General features: G+C 40.0%; 1 protein-coding gene and 1 non-coding gene across 2 annotated transcripts; one reads left to right on the top strand and one right to left on the bottom strand.

The window, feature by feature from the left end:
- Nucleotides 1-911: 911 nt before the first annotated feature.
- On the bottom strand, nucleotides 912-24943 carry march4 (membrane-associated ring finger (C3HC4) 4). Its single transcript, XM_021324437.2, has 5 exons — nucleotides 24614-24943; nucleotides 23550-24310; nucleotides 7865-8020; nucleotides 4880-5072; nucleotides 912-1546 (listed from the first exon to the last, which is right to left on the bottom strand). The coding sequence occupies exons 2-5, from the start codon at nucleotides 24012-24014 to the stop codon at nucleotides 1116-1118; spliced, it is 1245 nt and encodes a 414-aa protein (XP_021180112.2). The 5' UTR covers nucleotides 24015-24310; nucleotides 24614-24943; the 3' UTR covers nucleotides 912-1115.
- Nucleotides 8145-8230, top strand: trnay-gua. Its single transcript is given in 2 exon segments — nucleotides 8145-8181; nucleotides 8195-8230. It is a non-coding gene; the product is annotated as a tRNA-Tyr (tRNA).
- Nucleotides 24944-25773: the final 830 nt, after the last annotated feature.

The following is a 25773-nucleotide window of genomic DNA, read 5'->3' as shown; positions in this document are numbered from 1 at the left end:
TGTTGTGTAATTTCTTTAGATTAGGGCATAAAGTGTTACTTTTTAAGATCTTTTAGCCTACTTCATGTGAGACAGGTTCTGTTTGAGGCATTTCTTAATTATTCAGGTCAGTCAGTGGTCAGGCCTGTGTGTGGATTGAGAGACTAAAGTAAAAAAAAAAAATGCTGTAACTTACGATTTAAGAAGGGGGCAAATTAGTTTCTTTGGATAGCAATTTTCTCTTAATAAATAAAATTGCTAGTCGAAAACATTTCCACGTTATCTCTGATGTTGATCTAAAAACATTTAGGTTTGACACAAAAGCTAAAACAGGAGAAATCTTTGAGGGGGCAAATGTTTTTCCACAGCGCAGTACATACAGTATAAGGCTAAAGTTAACTATTTCAATATGATTCAAATTTTTTTCCTAATTTTCAATAATATTCATTTTCAAATGGCATGGTATTTTGTTAAATGTAAGCAACTATCGCTTTTAAATCCTCAAGCTGTCTACAGCAACTTCTGCCGAGATCCGAAACTATTAAAAGCCAAGGATATTTTCTTTGTGAAAAATAAAATGGAAAATAAATCAGAGGATAGTGCTCTTCTATATCTCATTTTTCATTTTGTTTCGCCTCACAGACAGATTCAAGGCAAAAATGTTTGCAAAAGACGAACAATTTAGAGCTGAATCTTTGTTACATAACTCCGCAATTTTTAAAACATGATTTAATCACCTGAGTAATATTGAGTAAACAGTTGTTTTTTTTTATCTTTATCTTATCATTTTGCTTAAATGATTGGTTCTTCATACATTGTGGCAGCTCCAGTTTTGCAAACATTTAAAAATAATAAAACAAGAGCAAACTATGTACCATTTGACCAAGACTCATATTATTTCTTGATCGTGAAAATAACTCTTTTCCAACCAGTTTGCAAATCAAACCACTTTGACTTTTATTCAATCAATGTCAGGACATTAAAGATGCATTTTAAAATAAACAAGAACATGATATCAATCCAGTGCAGTTAAGACAGCACTTTTAGTTGTTTAGTTGTTTGTTTGTTTGTTTTTTTACTGTCAGCTGGTTCAGAAATCTTTCAGCTCTGTGTGGGATAAGGCCTCAACTGACTGTTCAGACTGTGGTGACCCTCATGACCAGCTCTCTTGTGCTATTGCTGGGTTGGCTGGGTTGGCTGCGGGCCTCTGGCTGCCTCAGGTGGCTCAGCAGGTGGAGGATGTTGTAGGGACAGTGTTGGTCGGGCACCGCGGTGCCGCCGTCGGCCTCCACGGGCGCTCCAAATTCCCCGGCGGCCGTCACCACGGCTGTGGAGGTGGAGCCGTCGGCCGTGGAGGCCACCACCATCAAGGAGGAGTTGGAGGTGGACGCTCCTATCCCGTTCTGGTAGCCCTGGCCGGGCTGAGACAGAGTCCTGTCCACGGCAGCTTCCTTCAGGTCGTCGCTGTCCAGCGATTTGTCGTAGTTCAGAACCTTCCACTGCTGGTTGACGGCCTGCCAGCGGTGGAAGATGCGGAACACAGAGGGTCCCTCGTGGACGATTAGCGCTGTGGAGAGGAGAGCGGCGGTGAGACAAAGTCAGAGTCTGGCTGCAGCCTTAATGACACCACAGAGTGATGCCTCTGCAGTGTTCTCTCAGCGTTAAAGTCGGCAGAAAAGTTTACGCTGACACAGTGGCAGAACAAAACGAAGCCATTCGTCAAGCGCCCTCGCCACAAAGCCGAGATAAAATCTTTATTTGTACTATCAAGTAAAGCCACTGAGCAACTTATGACACCGCAACAATCACTGGTTTTTGGATTAAGGTTCGGGGGGGAAAAAAAAAAAAAAAAACGAGGCATCTGGTCTCTGCAGTTAGTTCGATAACGTCTTATCTCGGCCCAAAATTGCTTATTGATTCATGTTCATTGAACTCAGTATCTGGAAAATTAGAGTCTGTCCTGCCAGCAGTTGGCTGGACCCCGAGGATGTGCAAGATCAAGTGGTGTAAAGGTAAACAGAACAACCAGTTTTATTACTGTAACCTGTGACAATTATTAGCATCTAATAAATCCTTTAACGGGGTGTTGTTCAGGGTTTAAATATTGGAACAGCTTGGATCTATTTTGTGATTAATTATTTATATCTTTTATGTTGGGGCTATGTGGGGCTTCATATCCATTTAACATTTCTAGCTTTTTGCCACATTACAACCATTGTATTTTATTGGTAGTTTATGCAACAGACCAACAGAAAGTAGACATCAGTTATGCTTCTTTTTTTTTCCCAAATAAAATATGAAAAGCGTAGCATGCGTTTGTATTCAGCCCCCTTCACTCCGATACCTTTAATTGAAATGCAGTGCAACAGATTGCCTTCTGAACTGCCATGACCTGATTAGTAAATATAAAAAATAGAGTAAACCTGTGTGTAGTTTATTCACAAATAAAAATGTGAGAAGGGTTGTTTGTGTTGTATTCAGCCTCTCACGATACTTGATAGAAGCACGCTTTATTGCAATTTCGACTCCAAGTCTTTTGGGGTATGTCTCCAGCAGTTTTGCACATCTAGAGAGTAAACTCTTTGCCCACTGAGCTCATCTAGAGCCAGACTGAATGCAGAGTGTTTGTGGACTCCTACTTTCAAGTCGGGCTGCAGATTCCTAACTGAACTTGTAGGTCGAGACTTTCTCTGAACCGTTCTTAGACATGATCGATCTAAACCAGGGGTAACCAGCTCCAGTATTTAACAGCCAGCGTCCCGCATGTTTTAGATGCTCCACTGTTTCAACACAGCTGGATTAATGACTCCATTGCCTCCTCCGCGTGTTATCGTCTTCTACACAGGCCTACTAATGAGCCGTTAATTTACTTTATGTGTGCTGAAGCAGAGTGACTTCTAAAACATGTAGGACAGTAGATCTTGAGGAGAGGAGTCGGTCACCCGTGATCTAAACCAGGTTGAATGTCGTGGGTTATTGTCCTGTTGGTATATAAACCTCTAACAAGCGTTCTACTAGGCTTTTCCTGTATGTAACTCCATCTGTCAACACTGACCAGCTTGAGGTAAACTGTAGAGCGGAGTTCATATGGATTTCTTTAAAAAACTGAAACGTCCTTGGCTCTTTCCCTCAAAATCCAGCTCTGCTGAGTTCTCCTGTCAACAGATTTTCCTACCTGAGCTGTGGATGTCTGAAGCTCCTCCAGAGCTACCAGGGAGCTCTTTGCTCCTCCACTGACTAATGCCGGCCTTGCCCAGCCTTTCCGTTTAGATAGGTGGACATGATTTGTTCAGTAGTTCAAGCCTGTCTGTTGTGTTCCTTGGTCTTCATCATGCCGTTTGTTCACAGCGTTCTCAAGGAACCTCCTCAGGCCTTCACAGAACAACTGGATTTACACTGAGATTTACACCCGTTAATGGGTGGTTTTTCTTCCCACTGTCGCTTCATGCTTGCTCAGTATGAGGGATTGCAGCAAAGCCATGTACAATGCAGACGACTCTCCCTGTGGCTCTACGGTTCCCCAGGAGTGACTGCTGCTTGTCGGGACTTTGATGCAATCAACTGGTTTCCTTATATAGGACATTTTTGACCAATCTGTATAATCTGACCCAATCTGTATAATATGATTGAACTTGACTTTGTAAAGTGCCTTGAGATGACATGTTTCATGATTTGGCGCTATATAAATAAAATTGAATTGAAAATTGAATGGAATTAGACACAGATGCACTATATTTACTAGGTATGTAACTTTTGAAGACGTCTGGTTGCCCTAGTTTTCATTTAGGGGTACAAGAGTATAGGGAGCTGAACACAAATGAATGGCAAACGTTTCAGATTTAAAATCATTTAGACCTTTTTCCCCTTTCACAATTACGCATTACTTGCATGCGTTACGAACAATATTTATAAAACGTTAATAGGACACCTTTGCAAGGCACTATAAACGTGAACGGTGAGTAATAAAGTGTAACTACTCTCTGTAAAAATAAGAGAGCTAACTTTTGATGTCTTATTATTACTACTTCAGCCCTGGGATCACAGTCGTTACTTAACTGTGCCCCTCTGCTGCTCTCCCTTTGCTGGCTAATCAGGTCTCTGCTCTTTTACGTCTATCAGGTGACAAGTTAATCTCTGTAAAGTGCCAAGCTAATGACCGCGCAGTCAATCCTCGCCACCAAACCGGAGACAATCAATCTCCTCGTCCCCCCCTTCTCGCCGCGCGGCTGTCTGCTGCAGCACAAGTCGGAGTTTTCTTAACGTGGCGTTCATCCAAAGCACGTGGAGCAGCAGAGACGGAGGAGCCAGCTGACAGTACAGATGGGATAAGTTTTATTTTGGACACCCACTCGAATTCAGGGGTTGGAAAAAAAAAATGCTAAAAGATGCCTCGTTGCTCCTTATTACCTCTGATGTTATGACAGCGCACAGCAAGCTTCAGAAGTTTCCCAAAATTTCAGGCTGCAGCTTTTTACTAGAGATTAAAATAGAGTTCTGGTTGGTGCAAAGCAGGATTTTTTTTTTTTTAAATATCTAGCATTCATGTTTTATTTATCAGATGAAATTTGATGCAGCGGGTTTTAATTTTTAATGTAGCGATTAAAACCGTATTTGCGAAACTGTGGCCATGCAACCCTTAACTAAACAAGGCAAATGAATATAAAACAACTGACTGTGCTGCATGGATTAATTTGATTGTTATTGATTCTCAATAGTTTAAATGGTTTGCCTGCATTCACAAATATTGGCTCCGGCCTGAACATTTGTGACATTTACTTCTGCCTCCTGAGCACACCTGGATTAATGCGAGCAGACTGGAAGCACTCAATATCACTCTAAATCACCGTCTGACACTTCAGCGAGAGCAACGGTCGTCTGTGTCTCCCGCGGGCTTCCTCACCGATGCAGACGACGTCCATGAAGCCGTACATGCCGTAGCATATCTGGAAAAGCAGGTCTTGGCGCTGCCAGCGAGCCGACGGGCTGAAAGAGGACCAGACCAGCCAGGAGATGCTGGCCATCAAGAACAAGGAACCCAGTATGGCTGCCGCTATCTGCACCTTCTCTATCACAGTCAGGGAGATGGCCTGCCACTGCAAGAGGACACACAACACCCCTTTAGAGCCTTGCTTTTCTTTGCTACCCTTTGACTTCACTGAAAAACAACAAAACAACACAGAACAAAGCAGAAATCACTTGAATAATCACTAGCTCTAAAGTAAGTTAAGAAAATTAATTGAATGTAAGACAATCAGGAAAAAAAAACATCAAATATATCTGTTTCAGGTTTGGTCATCATCATAGAATGAGCGGCATAATGATTTAAGGTGTTTAATATGATCTTAACTGTTCTTTTTCCACGACGGATGTAGGCGACATGGAACCCATTTTTAAAAATGTAAACGTATAATTCAACTCAGTTTATTTATGACGCCAATTCGCAACAAATATTTTTACAACACACTTTGCAAAACCATCAGATCCTATTAATTTGCAGAAATATAAAGTCAATTCAATCATAAAGACACATTCAGTCAATTGCATACATTACAATTCATATTGCAACCCTGTTCATAAATGCAACCAAGTTGATATGCCAGGTGATTAAAAAAAGACCTAAAAAAAAGAAAAAAACAGCAGACTGCATCGAGACACCAACTTTTTCCTTTACCTGTATTTATGCAGGTCCAGATTCTAGATCTCAGTGAGAATACCTGTATAAATAACGGCATTCTCACTGAGGTCCAAGATCTCTTATTCAAGAGAGAGCTGTTTGATAAAGCAAAACAACAACAACAAAAAAACAATAACATTTTACAAATGCACTAAAAATACAAGTAATTACAAAAATTCAACTCCATTAAATAAGCTAATAGAACACAAGAGAAAGTTGCATGAGAATATTTCTCATTTTGTATTAACAGGAATCTGCCGGCATTTTGCAGCAAGTTCTTCCTACTGAACAGGTATGCAATGTGAGTGGATTTCTCCAATTCACACAGGTGAAAATGATAAACAGGCCACCATATTTTGCAATATGGGAGATCTATTTTTTTAATTTGATTGGGTGCAGCTGCACCATTTGCCCCATTGTCAAATTGCACACCAACACACCGTCAACACTTGACGTCAACAAGCCTCCGGCATGATTCTGGCGGGTATTTGACAACTCGTCTTGGCATAAATGGTAGATCTCATTTCAACCTGTTTCTTTTCTGCCACAAACCAAGCTTTTTTTTTTAGCATAATCTATAAATCTTTAATAGTGCTAAGGTCAAGGCCATTCCAGAATCTGTTGTATCTATTTAAAAAGGGATCACTGCCCTGTTGGAACATCAGATTGGGTCCCATTTTCAGTGAGCTGTAGAGAATTTGATGAATTTGGAGGTAGCACACTGTACTACCACCATGCCAGACAATTAGAACAGTGTTCTTAGGTTTTACGACTCCTCCAAGCATACTTCTTCTCCTCTTGGTTCATCTGACCACAAAATGTTTCTCCAATTAGTCAAGCTAAGGAGTGTTGACTTTGGAGCAGGTGTCCTTTCCATGTTGACCTGTACCTGGCGTCATGTTGAGGAGTGAGACTGGTGTTCAAGCATCTTCAAGTTCATGGCAGATATGAGGTGTGGTGGTTCCTGGGTTGTGGATGAATAGTTTTCTTTCATCTGAGGGGGGGGGGGGGGGGCAGCACACTACGAAAAGGGAACTGAAAATTAGTAAAATAGTCTTGAAATGAGTCTAATTGTTCTTGATATGAGCAGGTAAATATTATTATCTGCCAATGGAATGACTATTTTGATCCCTAAAATAAGATAATTAGACATACTGCACTTGAAATAAGATGATAGAGATGAATTGTTGCGATTTCATGTGCAAAAATCTTATTCCACTGACAGCTCACTCAAACTTGCAGCTCAAATCAAGGACAAATACATTTATTTCAAGAACATTTTACTTACTTTTAGTTCCCTTTTAGCAGTGCAGCTTGGGTTAGATAGCTGGACTTTGGACCCAACTGGATGTTCCAGCATGACAACGATTTCAAGCACACAAAACTGGGTTTGGAATCGATGCTAACATTAAGCTTATGTAAGATCACAACGTTATAGGCTATTGGAAATGTGTTTACTATATCTAGAAGTCAGTTTGATTAATCAAGATGAGTGATCAAAAGTCCAACCAGAAATATGCCGGGAGCTTTTGTTGGTGGCCACAAAAAAAGAGCATTTACCCAAATATTACAATAAAAGAGGACCAGACCAGCCAGGAGATGCTGGCCATCCAGAGCAAGGAACCCAGTGTGGCTGCTTCTCTCTATAAAGATAACTGTTTAGATGAATTCTGAAAGACCCAAAATTAATACAGTGTTTATACATGCGACAGTATGTAAACTTTCCACCTGGACTGTGTAGCACCAGATCTATGTAAATGAAATCAGTCTCACCACGAACTCTCTCAATAATCCTCCTGTCACATCAACAGAAACTAAATCCGAGAGGAAACTGTGTTCTCTCTGTTTTAAGGATCAAAGAGGAAAAGACTTGTTTAATTCAAAAACCCTTTTTTCCCCTCCTTGGTTTATGATCAAAGGAAAACTAGAGCTGCTGCATTTTTTTTTTTTTTTTTACTACAGCGCAAGTCCTGAAAACTGAGTTTCAGGCTTAACATCCAACAAACAATTCGATATGAAGGCTAAATATGCTCTAAAATGAGACACGTGTAAACAAATGTTTTAACACTCAGCATTTTACTGTATTTGTTTGGGTGGTGTTTGTAGTTGTTCTTATTTATTCCGGACTTGTAAACATTTTCGGGGAATGTGATCGAATCTGAAGGGAAGTGAACTTTTACAGTGGTGCTTTTTTTTGCTCCTGACGCTTACCTGTAACGGGTTCTTGGTGCTGATGGCAATGACCTGATATTTGTAGTAACAGAGCTCGCAGGCCCAGGAGCCCCTCTCGCTGATCCATTTGATGAGGCATGGCTGGTGGGTGCAGCGGACCGACCCGCTGCAGCGACACGGGCTCAGGAGCTCTCCCTGCAGAAGGGACAAACAATCAGTCAGGAAGGATTTCTACTGTTTTTGCTTGTCAGGGAACCATATTTTTCTTTAACATTCTTTCTATTGTGTTTGGGTTTTCATTATTTTATTTATTTATCTCCCTTCGATAGCTCAGTTGGTAGAGCGGAGGACTGTAGAGTATGCATGGACATCCTTAGGTCGCTGGTTTGACTCCGGCTCGAGGGAGAAAACTTTGGTTTCTGGACCGGGAAGATCAGCTCTATTTCAGAACCAGTAGCACTTAAACTTATAAAATCTGCACTATGTTCTACAATATATATGCACACTGCAAAAAGGGAACTAACAGTAAGTGCAATTTTCTTGAAATTAGTATATTTTTCCTTGATTTGAACAGCTAAATAAGACTATTTGCCAATGGGATGAGTATTTTTACCCCTAAAATAAGATTATTAGCTGTTCTGCACTTGAAATAAGACGATGAAGATGAATTGTTCCTACTTTAAGTGCAACAATCTTATTCTATTTGCAAATAGTCTTATTTACCTGCTCAAATCAAGAAAAAATACAAATATTTCAAGAAAATTTTACTTATTTTGAGTTCCCTTTTTGCAGTGCATTGTTGAAAGATCGGTTTGTAATACATTTAGTTTGATACCTAAAAGAAATAAAAATATTTAGAATTATCTTTCCTCTTTTTATTTGGCTTCCAAACCAAACTCAGTTTAAGTTTAACAGTGCCATTTACAACCCTGGTCTTTGGTGGTTCTAGCGGTCACAAAGCAGTGAGAAGGCCCTTTCTCTAACTGCTGTATGAATTTCACTCTGTCACCTTCAAACTATGTTTTAGTGGGATTTTATGTCCGTTGAGCTGCACAAAGTCACACAAAATTGTAAAGTGGAAGGAAAAGAATGGTTTTAAAAATGTATTATGAATAAAAATCCATAAAGTGTACAGCAAGCGTTTGTATTCAAACTGACTGCATCGAGCAGCATTTCCTTAGTTAGAATATGTTTTATCAATTATAAAAATGAATTGGAAACTGTGTTTTTTATAACTAGAATATTTTTTTCTAGATGCAAAGGACTTTTGGAATCTGTCTATATGATTGGATTGACTTTTATTCTATAAAGTGCTTTAACACAACATTTGCTGCTTTGAATTAACGTTCCTCTTGATCACAGCAGGATTAACACCCTCATTGGGCGCCTCTAGGGGCTAATGCTGAGGGATCCTGCTTAATTACATGCAAATACCACGCGAAACTGACACATCTAAAATCTATCATGCAGCACCGTCACAAAATACTGGCTGTCTTACAGATTTTTATATATATATATATATATATATATATATATATATATATATATATATATATATATATATATATATATATATATATATATATATATATATATATATATATATATATAAAGGATTATAAATATTGTTTTCAAAATAAATAGTACAAACTATTGTGATAAGTTCTAAGTGCAAATCGCCCATCCCTATTTTGGCCTGTGTCTCAACCAGCGTTGCACAACTAAAAACTGAAATCTTTGCCCATTCTACTTAATTTATTTAAGCTTGGCTAGATTGGATGGATGGCATCTGTTTCAAGTCTTGCTGTAGATCATCAACTTGATTAAGTTCTGGACTTTGACTAGGCCATTCTAAATCATTAAATACGTCATGAAAATTACCACCAACTCTGACAAGCGTCTTTGTCCCTGCTGTTAGAAGAATGGCATGATGCTGCCACCACCAGGATTCACAATGGAAATCATGTTTTCAGGTGTTAGTTTCCTGTCACACAGGGCGTTTTACATGAAGGCAAGAAAGTTCAGTTTTGGTCTTGTCTGCAGTCATGGTTGTCCTGTTGACAACTAAACAATTATCAATTATATTTGCTACTTTGTGTTGATATATCTTATAAAATCTCAATAAAATACACTGAAAGTTTTGGTATTATTGTGACAAAATAATGAAAAAGATGAAGCCTTTTGCAAGGCACTTTGTTTATTGTTAGTAATTCTAGAGCTAAAACTATAAATATTTTAAAACAACTTTTTATGTGCGAAATCAATCAGGAAATCTGGTGCTTGTCTTTTAGATAAGAAAAAAAAAATAAAGGCTGACAAGACAATCACTTTCTACTCTGCTGTTTTTTTTTATTACTTGCATATTTATCTAGACTTAAAGTCATATTCCAGACTTTTGCAAGGGAACCCTGCCTGTTTCATGGATCCTATTTCATAATAACCTGGAGAAATACATTCAGCTGTGGATAAATTTAAATCGTGCTGTATTTACTCGTTATGTAAAGCCTGACAGACGCCTGTGATTCAGAGGAAAACACTGCCTACAGTAATCACTGACAGGCAGACGACACCAAGTTTTCTCATCTTATTTGCTCCACCATTGTTACCCGCCTACATGCAATATTCTGAATTACACTACACATACAGATAAATATCTTTACTCTGGCTTATTGATTTTACAATCCCTTTCAATGTGCACTGGATACAGGACCACACACTCCCATATACAGAGCAGGCTGCAGCTCGCAGCGCCAGTCAGGTGTGAAATGAAAGCTTTGCCTTACACCTACTTGACAGGCAAAATACTTGATTACTGCTGCTGTTGAATATGGAGGATTAGCCACAGAAGGCTAGATGAAAGCTCAACAAAGCGCAACTAAGATGCAAAATACTACGCTAAAGTTGCACTGAAGCAGCAGCGCGTTACATGAATAAAGTGTTGGACAAAACAATAAATTCAGTTGCAGGTAATACAGTAGCACTGTATGAATGAAGGGGTCGTCTCCAGTAAGACATTGTTCCTCGTGACTACAAATACTAGAAACTTTGCAGATCTCCCTGAGATTTAGCATCAGCGGCGGTGACAGAGATGTGATACGTCCAAAGAGGTTGTTGTAATGTAAAAAACTATAATCTTTTTTAAAGTGTAATGTGCCATATATCCTCTACAATTCAACTCTAAAACAAACAAACCTATTAAATTGTTCAGGATCTACTGTCACATTTTACGTATTTATGATGGCTTCATTTCTTCCACATCACAACAGTTGTTTTTTTTCAGACTAAAGCTGCTTTTATAGTTGACCATATTTTATTTTCCTAAAATTTTTCAGTCTGGTGCCAAAGACCCGAAGAACAAAATTGTGGTACATTACTTGTTTTAAATGAGGTTGCTTCATGCACGTTTAATCTTTCAAATAACATTTCCTAACTCACTTTCAGGTTGTTTTACTAAAGGGGACAATACTAATCCTGTATGTCAGCCCTTGTTTTAACTGCACGCTGTTTGATTGATGTCACTAAACAGGAGAAAAATAATAATAGTTATTATTTTTATTAGTTAAAAATAAAGTGTTTTAATTTACAGTGCATTCAGGTGGTGATTAAAGTAGCTGAAACAAAACATGTCTTTACTTTCCTCCTCTGAACCAGTTTCATTTACGGCCTGTTTTAGTTCTAATAGAGGCAGTTTAAAAAAAAAGTTTTTTTAGTTCTTTATTTTTAGCTTTTCTAGATGGGTTAAGCGAGACATTTAGCTCACATTTTCCATAACATTAAGGCTTCAGAAAGCCTTCAAATCAATTAAAAACATTCAATCGATTTGTCATCATATAGTTAATATATTTACTTCTAACCAAACCTGCTTTCTAAGGCCTACAGAGCTTTAAAAACTGAGGAGAGCTTTTGCCCTTCCCTAAAAGCTAATTTACCTCACCTTGCCAAATTACAACCACAGACATAAATGTGTTTTACTGGGATTTTTAATAGTAAGATCAACAAAGTGTAGCAGCACTAGTAGTAATTGTGAAGTAGGACAATAATGTTTTATTATGAAAAGTATTATGTGCATTGGTATCCATTCGATTTGCTCTGATACCCATAAATACAACCCAGTGCTCCTGATTACTTCCAAGCGTAATTTAATTAATAAAAAGAGGCAGCCCGGGTGTAATATTTAATCTCGGTATGTATCCAAGGGAGTGGTAGCCTAGTGCAAGGTGCTTGCATTGTGAGAAGGCTGCATGATCCCTGGTTTGAATCCCCCAGACTACCTCTCCAGGTCCTTGAGCAAGACCTCTAGCCCAGAAAACTCTCTGGGTGCTGCTCAGTGGCAGCCCACAGCTAAGGGATGGGTCAAATGCAGAGGACACATTTCATTGGATTGTAGTTGTAATGACAAATAAAGCAGATTTTTATTTCTAAAAATACTACTTTATGAATCCAGCAATTTAGTGAAGGCTTCAGAAGTTTGTTAGTGAACATTAGTGCACAAACAGGATTGTGACGACCAAGAAACACAGCAGAGGTCAGAGACAAGGCTGTAGAGAGGTTTAAAGCAATGTTGGGTTATAAACAATATACCAAGAGCTGAAAATCCCTCTGAGCAGTGTTCACACAAATGGCAGACATGTCTGTCGAATTAAACGGATACACCGGGCCAAGGAAAGTGTTAATCAAAGAGGCTCGTGGTAACTTTTGAGGAGCTGCAGAAATCAACGGTTCAGATGGGAGAATCTTTTCCCAGGACAACTGTTAGTCCACTACACAAATCTAACCTCCATGAAAGAATGGCAATGTTGGAAGTAACACAAAAGAAGCGCTGCTTAAAGTTTTCCACAAGTTCTGTAGGGGGCGCTACAAACGTGTGGAAGAAGGCGCTCTGGTCAGAAATGACTAAAACTGAACCTTCTGGTTTAAGCTACATTGCAAAGAAGAATGGGCGGAAATGTCAGACTCCAGATGTGCAACGCTTATAGAGACACAGTAACTGGGGACTTTAAAGGGGGCATATTATGTAAAATCCACGTTCTGGGAGTGCAGAGAAGTTGAATGTAGTCTGTCCACAAGCTGTGTAGATATCTTTATATTCTTTTTCAGCCATATTTGTTTTTAAGACGTTCCGTTTTCTCTGTTCTCTGTTCCATTTTTTTAACAATTATGTCACATTATTTGCTGAAGAACTGCAAAACCTTTAAATACTTTAGATTTAAAGAGACAGCACCGAAACACATTGCTCTCAGACACGCCTTAGAACAGGGGTAAAAAGGGTCAATGTGGGGCTAAATCATTGAGTCCTTCAGGCCAAAACACTGTAGTTCCACTTTTTTTAGACCACAACTGAATGATTTCAAGATGAATAGGGAAGAACTGAAAAGCATAGTGTGCCCCCTTTAATTGTAGCCAAGAATCTAAACCAGTTTTTAAATTTGTAATTTAAAAACAAACCACTGAGGCCTCCACTGAATACCTGTATTTATACTGATTTGAATTACACACAGTTGCAAGTTCATTAGGAGACTTACGTATTAATGCAGTTGCTTTCATCATATTTTATTTAGGGGTCACAGTGTAAAAGGGGCTGGATGCAAACTAATTGTTTTAGTTTTCAAATGTGTAATTGTAAAGAAAAATATGTTCCTTCCACTTTAAAATTGTGCACTACTTTGTGTTGGTTTTATTACATAAAAGCCAATGAAACACACTGACATTTTTCATCTGGACCATAAAAGGAATGTGAAAAAGTTGGAGAAGTATGATTGCTTTTTCAAGGCACAATCTCGACATTGATGATGATCCAAAAGTTTTGAATGTACCCAATAAATTCACGACCCGCCCTGAGAACAATGTAAGAACCTTCCTTTGGGGATTGTTCATCTTAATGTGGTAGAAAGAGAGGCCTGTGGTGAATCAATACATACATAAACTAGCCCACTCAGTCTGATGTAACAAACCCCTTTCCTCTCATCTTTTAGCTGAGGTATTAAATTCTGAGGTTAATGCAGCGTTTCCTCTTCCTGTCTATAGCAAGAAGAAAGATGAAAACAGAAAAAGAAAAAAAAAAAAAGCTGCAAGTTTCCAAAATATTTCCCCATTATTGTGCTGACATCTCCGACAGATGGAGCAGCACCCCGGTTTGAAGGGAAGAGAGGAAAATCGAGTGAGTTGCAGGAGAAAAGGCTCATCTACAGATGGCCAGGGTGGGAGTGTATTGGCAGGAGCACCAGAACACTTCTGTCGAGTCCAGTGGGACTCGGGCCGCTCGCTGCGACTGGCCCAATCGCAGCCAAGAGCTGAAACCCGGATCGCTCCTTTACAACAGTGGCCTGAGGAAGCAGCGGAGTCCGATCACAAACGTGGCACTACAGCCGACACGTGCACAACGTGGTAACTTACTGTCCTTTTGCTGATCAAATAGAAATAAGAGTAAAACATGAACACGCATACAATGAGGAAATACACTGCTTTGGCTGCATTATTCCCCCCCCCCCCCACAAAAACAACCCTGAACATCTCATTTTCTCCTTAGAAAATTAGCTCCTATTGCTATGTATGTATAATGCAATGAAAATAAATTAGGTTGGGCTCTTCACATAAGAGCCTGGAATCAATACGAGTGAACTCTATTAACTCTGGCTGAGGGAAACTGTGGTATAATAAACTAGCTCACACAGAAACTGAATGAAAGTAATTTTCATAATAGCCAATAATATTCAGGCCGCAAGGATTTATTCCATAAAAACATTAAAAACAGATTCCTCTATTTGTTTCTGTAGTCTAGAAGAGGACAACGAGCCCAGCAAGGTATAAATCTAAAGGCGGACCATATCATTTCAGATTTATTTATCTATACTGATGCTTTTCTGTAAGCAGTTGCAAAGATGGTGACATTTAAAGGACTTCTGTGGACTTTTACGCATGCACAGCTTCTGTCTGTTTGCTTCTGCAAATGCAGATAACAATAAAAAGGAAGTGATGTGTTTATGTAACTTGTTTATCTTCCATTCCAAACAAATGGCCTGAGCAGCCATCCTGCCCACTGACAGCATACAGAGTGCCTCGATGCTGGGAGGCCATATAGAAATAATGATGCCAACTTGACCCTTTAGGCCTCTCTTTGTGCTCTGAGAACATATTTTCCAAGTGCATTATCCCTGTTAGGATTTAAGAAAGAAACCTCACTTGTTTATTTTTTATTTTTATTACTGTGAAGAAGCAAGAAACGCCGTTGGCTTGACAAACACTACAAATAACAAATCATAGAACCGTGTAGGATCGGTTACACATGTAAATATCCCTCAGTATTTAACTAGGTGTGCATGACATAACGATTTCCTGATAAGGTTTCTGAATCTGGATTTAAAAGCAGTAAAAGTGCTACTTCTGTGCTACATGATCCTGGTTAAGGTGAGCTCTAAAACCAGAGGCTGGGATAAAGCAAACGCTGCAAGCAAGAGGGAACCCCCTGTTAACTCTCTTAACGACCTTTCCCTAAATAGAACAAATAACAGGTTGAAACGTGTTTTCATGTTTGATTTTTTTTATTTTTATAAATAACACGTCCATCAACTGATATGGAAACAAGAAAGCTAAACTGCAACATTTACATGTTCAGTATTAATATCTATGGCTAAACGGAGGGGTACCGTGCCTTGCAAAGGGATTCATACACTGAAAACGTCATTCAGTAGTGGACATCGGTTGCACACCAACCTTTTGCTTTCGCAGCAGTCTATAATGTTGCATTAATCCAAGATGACTTGGTCACTTCACTTCAACACAGCTCAATCACTTCCCTCCAAAGCTATTTGATCAATTAAAGCTGAGGGGCGGGGTTTTGAGTAAAAGGAAACCTCACTGGTTTCAATCCTGCGGATTGCTAAACATGTCTCCTTACTCTGTGAGCTATCTGATCATTGTATTATAGAAGACTTTCTCAGACTTGTAATCTGAATCTGGGCTCCCTGTGTGAAATGTATTTCCCCTTAAATATTCTGTTCCCCTGATTATTTTAGGTTTATATTTTGCGATGTTAAGTTTAGTGGACAGCGGACAGGTGAGGACAATACGCTTGCGTGCAGCAAGCACTCGATGAACCAACGGTGCGTTCTGTACGACTAGAGTAACAGATTATTTCAGGAAAATTAATTTCTTTCACCGCATTCATTTTGATTACGAATTCTTAAACATCTTCTTGAACATGAAGTCACGTTCGTCTCTCAGTACACACGATAACATAATGATGCCGATTTGTGACAGCAGGTATGACAGCAGGTATTTTTGGATACCTGCTGTCACGAGTAAACTTAAATTGATTCATTCAGTTTCAATCAAGGTAAACTGAACATCCTAATGTGCTATTTTTTCACAATATGTAGTATCTGCACCATTTTATTACGTTCTCTAAGGAAACAGGAAACAGTAATGTTGAATCAACACAATATGCATAGATAGGTTCAACAGATGCTGTTTTGTTTGTCTTCAGTCGTAGTATCTACACAATATTATTATGTTCTCATTAAGACATGAAACAATAGTGTTAAAGTAACTAAAGATGCTTAAGTAGGGCCAACAGATGCCAGTTTTCTAAAAAAAAAAAAATCCCCTAAATAAAATCTAGTGCAACTAAAAGCCCTGAGAGGACACCTAATTAGTAAATAGAGTCGACGCTGTGTGTAATTCAATCTCAGTTTAGATCCAGCTGTTCTGTAAGGACCTCAGAGGTTTGTTGGAGAACATTAGAGGGGAATAAACAGCATTAAGAAGACCAAAGAAATCAACAGAAGGTTAGAGATAACGTTGTGGAGAGGTTTAAAGCAGGGTTAGATTAAGAAACAGCATCCCAGAGTTTTAATAACTTTAGAAAAGCAGCCAAGGGGCCTATATATGCTTACTCTGGAGGAGTTGCAGAGATTCACAGCTAATTTGTGAAAATCTACTGACAGGACAACTACCAGTCCAAGCCGTATGGGACCAAGTAGCTTAGTTTGTTCGTATGCAAAGCTGGTGGAGACAAACTATAAAAGATTTGCAGTGAAAATTTTAAACACTGAGAGGTTTTATTGTCCCTTCCATGCACTACACTTTCTTGAATTACTGTCTTAAAGAAGGAACTTCTTTAACCTATGCCTGTTTTTTAATCATTTTTCAAAGAAAACCTTTTAAAAACTTTGCTTTTCCCGGAAGAAATACCCTCTCAGTTGCCATGACGAAAACCGTTTAAGTATGCTTTTGACTATTTGAATACTCTGACGAATAGAGAAGGAAAGGCAAACCTACCCTTTAACAGAGCAGAATCCAAACTGCGAAGCTCACCTCACAGAAAATAGCATTCAAAAAACATGGAGAGGGCTTCTATTACACGAGCTTATTTCATTCTGTGGTGTCATATTAAATCAGAACGCAATCATCTTTCAGTGGCTTCCTCTCTCGGATATTCAAGGCCCTTTCTCAGTGGGATGCTGGAGGAAAAAAAAACCTGCGCCTTTTTTTTTTTTTTATTCTGTGTCGACCTTCCAAGGCGTGAGGATGGAAGTGTTTTGGAGGTGGACTGTCAGATCGGATATCGCCTGACGTAGTACGGGTGACATCCAAGGGGATAAAATAAAATGGATAAATAATGCCTGTAGTGCTTGTAACATACAGGGATACACAGAGAGCCCACTCAGCTCTCTTCCCGAACAGAGCCTCATTCTCCTTTACACCTCAGCAGATCCATATCTGGTCTCCACCCAAAGCAACAACTCATGGACGGCAGGGGAAAAAAAGGAAGATATAAACATGCATATTGATGGGATGCGATGAAATCAAGTGCTATCGACTTGCTGCAATGTTTCAGGGAAGCTTTAATGAGACTTGTTGGAGGAGGCCATGGGAAGCGGCACTTTGTATGCTGTGCAGAGTGTTGCCGACTATCTGTGGAGTTTCTGAGAAAACAATGACAACGCCTTGTCTCCAAGTCTCATATTGAACCCCATGCCAGTAATAATTACAAAGGCTGAGCCCAGAGGTGGAGAGATATGCAAAATTGGTGATGTAGTAATTAGTAGATGACACATAGAGAGATTATACGCAGCAGAAAGGACACGAAGCGATACGGGGAATCTGTTGCTGAGTTAAAGGAGAAAGAACAATCAGCTGGTTCGGATTAGAAGTCCTGTTCTTCACCTCGGTTGTCGGTTTTCCATGAACAGACGAGGTGGGACGTTTTCATCAGGGTGGTCTCGACGGGCGGCCGATAGAAAGTGTGACCAATTTATCTGAGACTCTTTTTAATTTGCTGTGTGAACGCTGTAAAAAAAAAAAAAAAAAACGTTGCAGCTGAGACGTTTGTCTGCTCTGAAGTACGCTGCGGTGAAAAAGTATTTGGCCCCCTTACAGATTTCATTTCTTTTTGCCACTCCTAAATGTTTCCAACAAATCTCGTCATCAGACTAAGAAAAGTGTAAAAAAGGAGTTTTTCCAAATATGAATTCACTTATTAAGGGGCCAAGCTGCCCAAGCAAACAGGATCCTATTTCAAACAGTAATTTCTACCTAAATATAAAAACTGGTTTTGTGGCAACAGCTGCCATTAAGCATATTTGGGCCTCTCTTCTTTGTAGAAATGTTTTAATTCAGCCACAACATGACTGATCTCTATCAGCTTTATCTACAATCAAGCTTAAATGAAATTTAAGTCCAGAATTTGACTTGGCTTCTCCAAAACCTTTCTTTTCTATCCATTCAGGTGGGTTTGCTAGTGAGCTTGTGACCGTCGTTCCTAAGCTTAACCCAGGTGTGCTTGAGCTTCACGTCACAAACTGTTAGCTGGAAATGCTCTTTCAGGACCTTCAGGTCCAGAGCAGAAGGTTCCAGCTATGACACCGTGCCGGGTCAACATGTCACATCTTGAGGCAGCAAAACATCCCCTGTTACCGTCTTTGAACTTTGGTATGATGCTCTTTGAATGAAACAAGATGCACATCTTCTAACGTTTTGTCTCATCAGTCCACACAATATCATACCAAACGTGCCGGGGATGATAAAGATGTTCTTTAGCAGGTGTGAGAATGACGTTTGGGCTATTTTTGCTCAAGAGTGGTTTTGGCTTTAAAACTCAGGATAGCTAATGGAAGCCATTTGTGCTCTGTTTCTTCACTATTGTTGAATCATGAACACTGACTTTAACTGAGGCAAGTGAGGTCTGCAGTGCTTTTGGTGTATCGTAGGTCCAGGTGGTTTTGTGACCTCCTGGATGAGCTGCTGATTTTCTCTAAGAGTAATTTTATAGACTGGCCACTCCTGGGAAAGTTAACCACTGTTGTTTTCACCATTTTTGGACAATGGCTCTCTCTGTGGATCTTTAGATTAAAAGATGCCAGTGACTGTCGGTAGATCTTGAATTTCTTTTGACAACATGCTACTTTTGGATGATATTTTAGCCTATTTCATCTTGTCAGACAGGTTCTATGTAAGTAGTTTCTAGAGTCCACAGGCCTGGTTAGCCTATCTATTAATAAATGAAGCTGATTTGAGAACTGCATTTTTTGTATTTACTCAGGTTATCTTTGTCTAATATCACAGATGTTTAGCAATGTGAAACATAATGTCTGTGCATGGGGCTTGGGAGCTGGACCAAAGCACCGACAGAATCTGGGGAGTGGCATGGCAAGTTGAAAGATTAAAAGAAAAAGACAAAAACTTACAGCATGGCACAAGGAGCCTGGATGGAGAAAGCGAACGGCAATATGGGGAAGAGACAGGCATAAGAAGTGATGGACATAGTAACGGAAGATCCTGATGATGAATAAATGGCCATTAGAGAGCTTATATACTGAGGAACGAGTAGAGAATGACAGTGAATGAAAGTGAGTTAATCAGGAGATCATGGGAAGCGGCTGGAGCAGAAAGAGCGCAGGGAGACTGAGGAAGGGAGGCTAATTAACACGAGTAGCTGAACTAAGACACAAGAAAACAAGCCAATGGGAAAAGACAAATACTAAGATAAGGGGAAAAAATAGAACCAAGGGAAACAAATACAGGAATAAACAAATGTGGAAACACATCAGATGAACATTAATAAACAACAAGGAAATACTGAAAACAGTCACAAAACCCAAACACCTGGTAAAGAAGCAAAAGCTTTTTCACAGCACTCAAAACATGAATTATGTAGATACAAATAAATGAATCTACATATGGTGTAAGCTTTTAAATCATTATATGACCTTATTTCCATTCATACATTCCTCTTACTTTCAGCTAGAGGCAAAAATCAAGCTTTTGAGCAGATGACAGGACATTTTGACTGGATTTCTTCAACATATTTCTTTTATAAGTTTCGCTTTTCTAATATCTCTGCTAATTTCTAACTACCCTTCAGCGAGTGGTCCTTCTTCACTTCTGCCGCCTTGGCGGATCAGCTAACGCATCCAGCTGACAAGCAATCATACTACAATCCTGCAGGAATTATAGGTAATTTCTAGCTTTATTTTTATTGCAGCCATCTCGTCTCACGTCGTCTCCCGCACGGTTTGATGCAGTGTCACATTATCATCAGTATGGCCCCAGCGTGTAGAAGTGCAACGTGATTAACCTGAAGGCTGTTTCCTTCTGCTCTCGTGTTACATTATTATCATTAACATTTGTCTGTCGCGGGTGGCGGACAGGAGGAGCAGAGGCAGCGGTATTATTTGATTTTGTCATGCAGGTAACGCTTTGATGTGTCTGACTGTAATGCGTTGTTCCTGCATCTCTGCGTATCCTCCACACTTGTCAGCCGCCAGGACAAGGTCTTTCATTATCCCTCCGGCGGCAGCAGCAGCCGCAGCAGCAGCTATCTTTACAAGCCATGCAGTGGGATAGGGAGAGGAAAAAGTCTAGTTCATCAGCTGTGTGGCTGACTTAATAAGACACTAAAAGTAAATGTTATTATTCTTTAATTTGGAAAAGAAGTTGGGGCGGTAAACCCCAAAACAGAAAATAACCGAATCGTCTGATTATTCCAGCCCTTATGAAGCGAAAAAGGCTGCTTTCTAACTACTGCATATATATTTGTTTTTTTTCCTTAAATTTGTTTAAGTAAATAGCAAGTCAGCAACAAACACCGAGTAGCAGTGAGATCCTAGAGGTGTATGCCAGGATTTCTCAGCCAGTGGTGCCAAATGAGGAGACTTCAGTGTCAGAGAAGAATAAATAACCTCTAAAAGTGAAAAAAAGAAAACCCATTAATCTGCCTCAGCACAGACATATTTATTGCAATAGCTGTGCTTTGTTGTGCTCTTAATTGCATCTCTGTAATGTGATCCAGTGACACAGCTTCATTAGATATGTGCTCTTTTATTCTACCAAGTCTCAATCTCACAGATATTTTTACCCTTAGAAGACAATGTTCATTTTCCGCTCAGTGGTTTTTAAGTATTTTAGCTTCCAGCCCATAAAATATCAGTGCAGACGACTTGAAACAAAGTCTAACCACTGGGAGAAGTAAAGAAACATTGTTAATAACCCCAATCAAACTATGGAATAATCACATAATTCCTTGAAATCTTGTAAATTTAAATTGAATTTGGGCTGAATTGGACTGTATTATATATGAAATGGACGTTTGTGAGGCTGAGATGACATTTGTTGTAAATTGGCAATTAATGTCACACCAGCTACTTTATTATGTGCCATTGTCCAACTGCTTGTTAAGAAAAATTGTGAAACAGCCAAAGATTTTAGTAACAATTCAATGCATTTAGGGTTCAAGACATGGTGATTAGGACTTGTGGTTCAAACCGAGCATCAGAATGGAGAAACGAGTGTATTAAGTGACTCTGGATGTGGCATGGTTGCTGGTGCCTGACAAGCTGGTCTGAGTATTTCTGAAACTGCTGATTTTCTAGGATTTTCACACACAACCATCTCAGAGAAGGGCCTGAAAAAAAAAAACGACGGAGTATCCTGTGAACAGCAGTTTTGTGGATTAAATTGCCCGTTTGATGTCAGACGTCAGAAGAAACCGAACTAATTTGAGATGACAGACAGGCAACAGTAGCTCAAATAACAACTCGTTAAAACCAAGGTGTGACGAATGCCATCTCTAAACGAGCAATACGTCCAACTTTGAACCAGATGGGCTACAGCAGCAGAAGACCACAAATCTGTCAGCTGCGAATGGGAAACCGAGGCTACAGTTCACACTGGCTCAACAAAATTGGAGAGAAATTGGAAAAATATTGCCTGGTTCGATGAGTCTTGATTTCAGCAGCAGCTCAAACATGAAAGGAAGCGCACAGTTGGTGGTGGTTTGATGGTGTGGGGGATACATTCCTGGCACACTTTGGGCACCTTTTATACCACTTGAGCAAATTTTAAACATGACACCCTACCTTTTATATATATATATATATATATATATATATATATATTTCCTATTATAACCTTTTTTTGTGCTGTATAGGAACAATACCACGTGAAAAATACAGGAACAAATCAAACAGGACATCTCAATCAATAGTTACCAAGGAATTGAAAATATGTTAACTCAGCAGGTCCCCTGAAACATGTCAGTTTTTAAGTGCTGGTATGTAATGTCCCGTCACCGTCCCCAAACACCACACAAGCAACTGGGACATTCTATTCTTAACAAATGTTTGATTGTGGCCTAAGAATGAAGGTTAAATGGGATTCAAACTTAGGCTCAATTTCATCTTTAAGGCTCTGCTTAGCCCTTCCCTCCCCATATGTCCTGGCAACTTACTCAATATAACCGCTGAGAAAGGAAACACTTCTTCAAAAAGCTGAGAATCATCAGTTTTGGCTTCTACTGTAAAAACATATGTGACTTTGTATGCACGTAAATGTCATATAAACAGTTATAAAACCCATGGGTATGCATTAGTGTGCTTTTATGCTGCAGAAGTAATTGGGACACACTAAATCCCGAGAAACACAGGGCTGAGGAACAAAAATAAAGGGCAAGGGGTGAAATACAATTCAGCCTTACAAAAACATTGTGCTGATAGTTTATATGTAGCTCTGAAAAACTATTTGTCCTCTTCCCGTTGTTTTTGCCATTTTGTCACATTTATATGTTTTAGAGAATTAAATAGGTTATCAAAGCTAATTTGCGTAAATAAAAAGCACCTTTTATTAATTTCCTTTCCTCAACGAAGTTATCCAAAGCAACCTGGCTCTATGTGGGAAAGTAATCCCCTCCATTTTAAACTTAAGACACCTGTGATTAACTACATTTTTACAAAGCCAAGTTCAGTTTCCCTTACCACACCCGGGACCATGGCCAAATATACTAGTGATACCCAAGGTTGTAGAATAAAAAAAAAAATGCATGAACAGGACCAGTCTGACTACATGAAGTAGGCAAGAAGATCTGAAAAAGCACGAACACGATCTGAAAAAGCACGAACATTGATTACCCTATATATATATATATATATATTACCCTATATATATATATATATATATATATATATATATATATATATATATATATATATATATATATATATTACCCTATATATATATATATATATATATATATATATATATATATATATATATATATCTGTAAGACAGCCAGTATTTTGTGACGATTCTGCATGATAGATTTTAGATGTGTCAGTTTCTCGTGGTATTTGCATGTAATTAAGCAGGATCCCTCAGCATTAGCCCCTAGAGGCGCATAATGGGGGTGTTAATCCTGCTATGATCAAGAGGAATATTTTTCCCCAGGACTTACATGCTCTGGTCCCTGGAAGCAGATCCTGCAGACAGGCGTCCTGAAGCCACTCTCCGTGTAGCTGGTAAGAGAGAACCTCTCCTCCAGCTTCCCCTTTGAGCAGTCATCGGAGGAGCTGCTGCAGCCGCGGAGAGCCGCGGAAAGCTCCGCGGCGTCCACCCAGCCCCCAACCGGCCGCTCTCCATCCGGGGCCCCGGCGGCTCCGGCCGCAGACGGCACAGTTCGGTCCCCTCCGCGCTGTTGCTGCTGTTGCTGCTGCTGCTGCTGCTGGTGGTGGCTCCGCGTTAGAGTGTTGTTGTTGTCGGGGACGGTGGCGCTCGCCTCATGGCTTTCCGACGCTTGGCCGCTCATGGGGGTCAGCGGAGGCAGCGGTGTCGGCGGTGCCCGTGGCCCGAGAAGGAGCACCCTCAGGTCACCAAGCAGGACGCAGCAGCGGCTCTTCAGCATGCCCCTGCCGCGCTGCATCGGGCTGTGTCCGGCCAGAAAAGATCACAGCACCGAGCCCAGGTGCTGGAGGACGAGCGCCGTTTGTGTCCCCGGCATAAGCAAACACCTCTGCATACGTGGTTGGATGGAACTACGATGGTCGGGGTTTGACTGAGCCTTTTTTTTTAGTTTATCTGATGCTGAGTCGGATCACTATTCCAAAGGTTTTAGTGTTATTGTGTTCCCACGAAGATGTAAACAGAAAATGGAATTAAATCCCATCGATGCAAACAAGTGTCTGAAGCCATTAGGTCCATTAGAATAAAAAAAAAAAGCTAGGAGAGGAAAATCAAATATTAGACACACGGAAATATGGATTAATTCTTAAGGCTAAAAATGTCACTTCTTTTATGGCCTTATAATTAAAACTACTTGCTACATTATGAACTACCTGGGCTTCTCCCTCCTGATTTGCAGTCTACCTTTGAAAAACTGAACATAAGCACTTTAATCTTTAAATATAAAGCCACTGCGATTCAAACCAGCAGAGCTCAAATCTGATGTCGATCTTGTACGGCATCCTGGCCAAATTAAGTCAGCCGATGGTTTGCCATATTGGGAAGCAGATTTGGTCTTACCTGAAGAAACACACACGGATGATTTCAAGCAACACGATCCGCAATTTCTCTGTATCCCTCACAGATTCTCATCCGGACTGCAGGTCTCAGATGCACGTCTCTCCGGGAAGCCTTCACATTCCCAAACCATTAAATCTCTCCGCATCCGAAGACCGAGCAAGAGAGGGTTCAAATCCATCCGGTATATAACACACACACACAAAAAAAATCCAACAGGGCTGTCGGACCGTCCTGCTCCGGGTGAAAAAGCGCCCGCACAGAGACTCCGGATCCTCCTGTGATCATTGGCTGCTGGATGGGTGCTGCAGCTTCAGCACCATTATTCCTGGGACAGCTCCCAGACGCCGCACGTCACCGGCGCACGGTGATGCAAGCGGCCAAGTCATTACTACAACTGTGGGAGAAAAAAAAAATAAAAAAACCCACAAGAACATGCATAATTAGCCTGGACGTGTTTTCTGTACTAACGGGCTGCTTTTAACAAAAAAGGAGCCGCTGTATACAGTACATCCTGGGGCTGGATTCGACTGCTTTGAAACACACGCGTGTACAGTTCATCGGTGGCATTTGATCCGACAGAGGAAATTTGGATTTTAAAATGTTATGAGATGCAACATTTAGAACTGTGATATGGGATGATTATATAGGCAATCTGATTACGCTAAAAGGATTAGATGTAATCCATCTACAACCTTTAGCAACAAATAAAATCGACCATTCACACCCAATATAGATTGGCGCAATCACAAATGCAAACTGTGTTAAATTGCAATATTTAACCGTATAGAATAATTACCTCTCTTTGTCTAATTACATTTACAGTGTATGCCATCAAGAATAGATGTGCAGTTGGTTTGCTCCTCTTTGTAGATTTGGGATGCTCGCAGACACCCGAAGGGAGCTGACACCTGAGCTCCAGTCTGATGGGCTCACGGATGACAGATGAAGAGTGTAACCAGCGGGTGGCAACCAGGCAGGAGAAGAAGAAACAAACAAGGAGATTTCAGCAACAATACAAAAACTCTGCAAAGCTGCAATCGCCTGACAGAAGGGAACTGGAATCCATTTTTCTTTAAGGTGTGGATACATGATAGTCTGTATTTGGCTTTTCAGTCAGTTTCCCTCCTAAGATGTTCTTTTTCATATCCATTCTCTTTGAA

Source organism: Fundulus heteroclitus, chromosome 7 (genome assembly GCF_011125445.2).
Source record: "Fundulus heteroclitus isolate FHET01 chromosome 7, MU-UCD_Fhet_4.1, whole genome shotgun sequence".
Lineage (NCBI taxonomy): Eukaryota > Metazoa > Chordata > Actinopteri > Cyprinodontiformes > Fundulidae > Fundulus > Fundulus heteroclitus.
The sequence above is the reverse complement of the archived record's forward strand: the minus strand, read 5'-3'. Positions and strand labels throughout refer to the sequence as shown.